The sequence below is a fragment of the Pundamilia nyererei genome, unplaced genomic scaffold (assembly GCF_000239375.1).
Source record: "Pundamilia nyererei isolate P.nyererei 1_Seehausen unplaced genomic scaffold, PunNye1.0 scaffold01621, whole genome shotgun sequence".
Lineage (NCBI taxonomy): Eukaryota > Metazoa > Chordata > Actinopteri > Cichliformes > Cichlidae > Pundamilia > Pundamilia nyererei.
The window spans coordinates 1-1,235 of record NW_005189022.1 but is presented as its reverse complement, the minus strand read 5'-3'; the positions used below and the strand labels follow the sequence as shown (position 1 = coordinate 1,235).

The window sequence follows — 1,235 nt, the reverse complement described above, 5'->3', positions numbered from 1 at the left end:
AATGATACATTTATTTATACAAAGTTTTTGATTTTACAGGAGATTGAAGAAGCTCTACAAAAGTTCTCCAAACATCCACATCTTGTCCACACGGATAGTGTGTTTGTAGTTATCATGTCTCACGGATCTCTGCAAGGTGTCTGTGGCACTGACTGCAAACCTTTTGAAATTGAAAACATTTACAAGAGCCTAAACACACAGAATTGTCCTGCACTACATAACAAGCCCAAGGTGGTCATCATCCAGGCTTGTAGAGGAGGTGATTCATTCATCCTAGAAGTTTCAAGCTGCATTTACAGTTTCATATAGAAGTGGCGTGAGCTTAAATGTCCTGTGAGCAAGTTTTTCGTGGCTGCATGATTATGTTTGTTCCTCTGAATGGACGCTCACTCTTTGTGTCTGATAGGCTTTTTTAGGTATTTACAGTCTGAAGTTTCCCTTCAATCAGAGCTCGTTTCACCACATCATAGTTCTTCACAGAAGCAGCTCAAATGACTGTCAAAGGCTTCACACAGGAATTTTTATGCAACATATCAGTGCAAAGCTGTTCAAATGTTCACATGTTCAAATACAAAAAGAGTATTTGCTGCAGGATCACTGCTGACCTGTAAGATGATCAAGCTAAATATTATCACGTATTTCTGGGTAACCCTGCATGGTTGTTGTAGGTCAGGCGGGTTCGGTGGTTTTACATGATGAAGTTTTAACCACTATTGGAAGAGACATCGAGACAGATGCTGTGGTACACAAAGAAAAGGACTTCATCTCTCTGCTGTCCTGCACCCCTAGTGAGTGTTCCAGTAACAAGTAACTCCAGCCTTCAGTAACGAGTCATTGACACCAGCAGCACAAATTGTCCGTTTCTTTTGGCTTGCAGATACGACTTCATACAGAGATGAGTCATACGGCTCTTATTTTATCCAATATATTGTTGAGATATTCAAAGAGTTTGCTGATGTGGATCACATTGAGGAACTGTTCAGAAAAGTGAGCTCAACAAGTGAATTCTTTTATTTCTTCATTTGAACTTCATAAATTGGATAGGCTAAAAGTTTGGATCTAGAAAAGACACCAGTCAGTGATGAAGCTGCCTTTCTTTCAATGCTACAGGTCATGCAGCGCTTCGAGGAATCGGAGTTTGGTGAAATTCAGATGCCAAGCAAAGACAGATGTACTCTGACCAAGAACTTCTACCTGCTTCCCTACTAAAAGAAGACAAGTCTCAGCAATGGTAA

General features: G+C 40.3%; 1 protein-coding gene across 1 annotated transcript; it reads left to right on the top strand.

Moving 5' to 3' along the window:
• Positions 1 to 39: 39 nt before the first annotated feature.
• On the top strand, positions 40 to 1,209 carry LOC102205618 (caspase-1-like; the record flags this gene model as incomplete). The annotated part of the gene is made up of 4 exons (XM_005755479.1): positions 40 to 259; positions 669 to 788; positions 878 to 987; positions 1,111 to 1,209. Coding segments are annotated over 4 exons (549 nt in total), but the record flags the coding sequence as incomplete, so codon positions are not given.
• Positions 1,210 to 1,235: the final 26 nt, after the last annotated feature.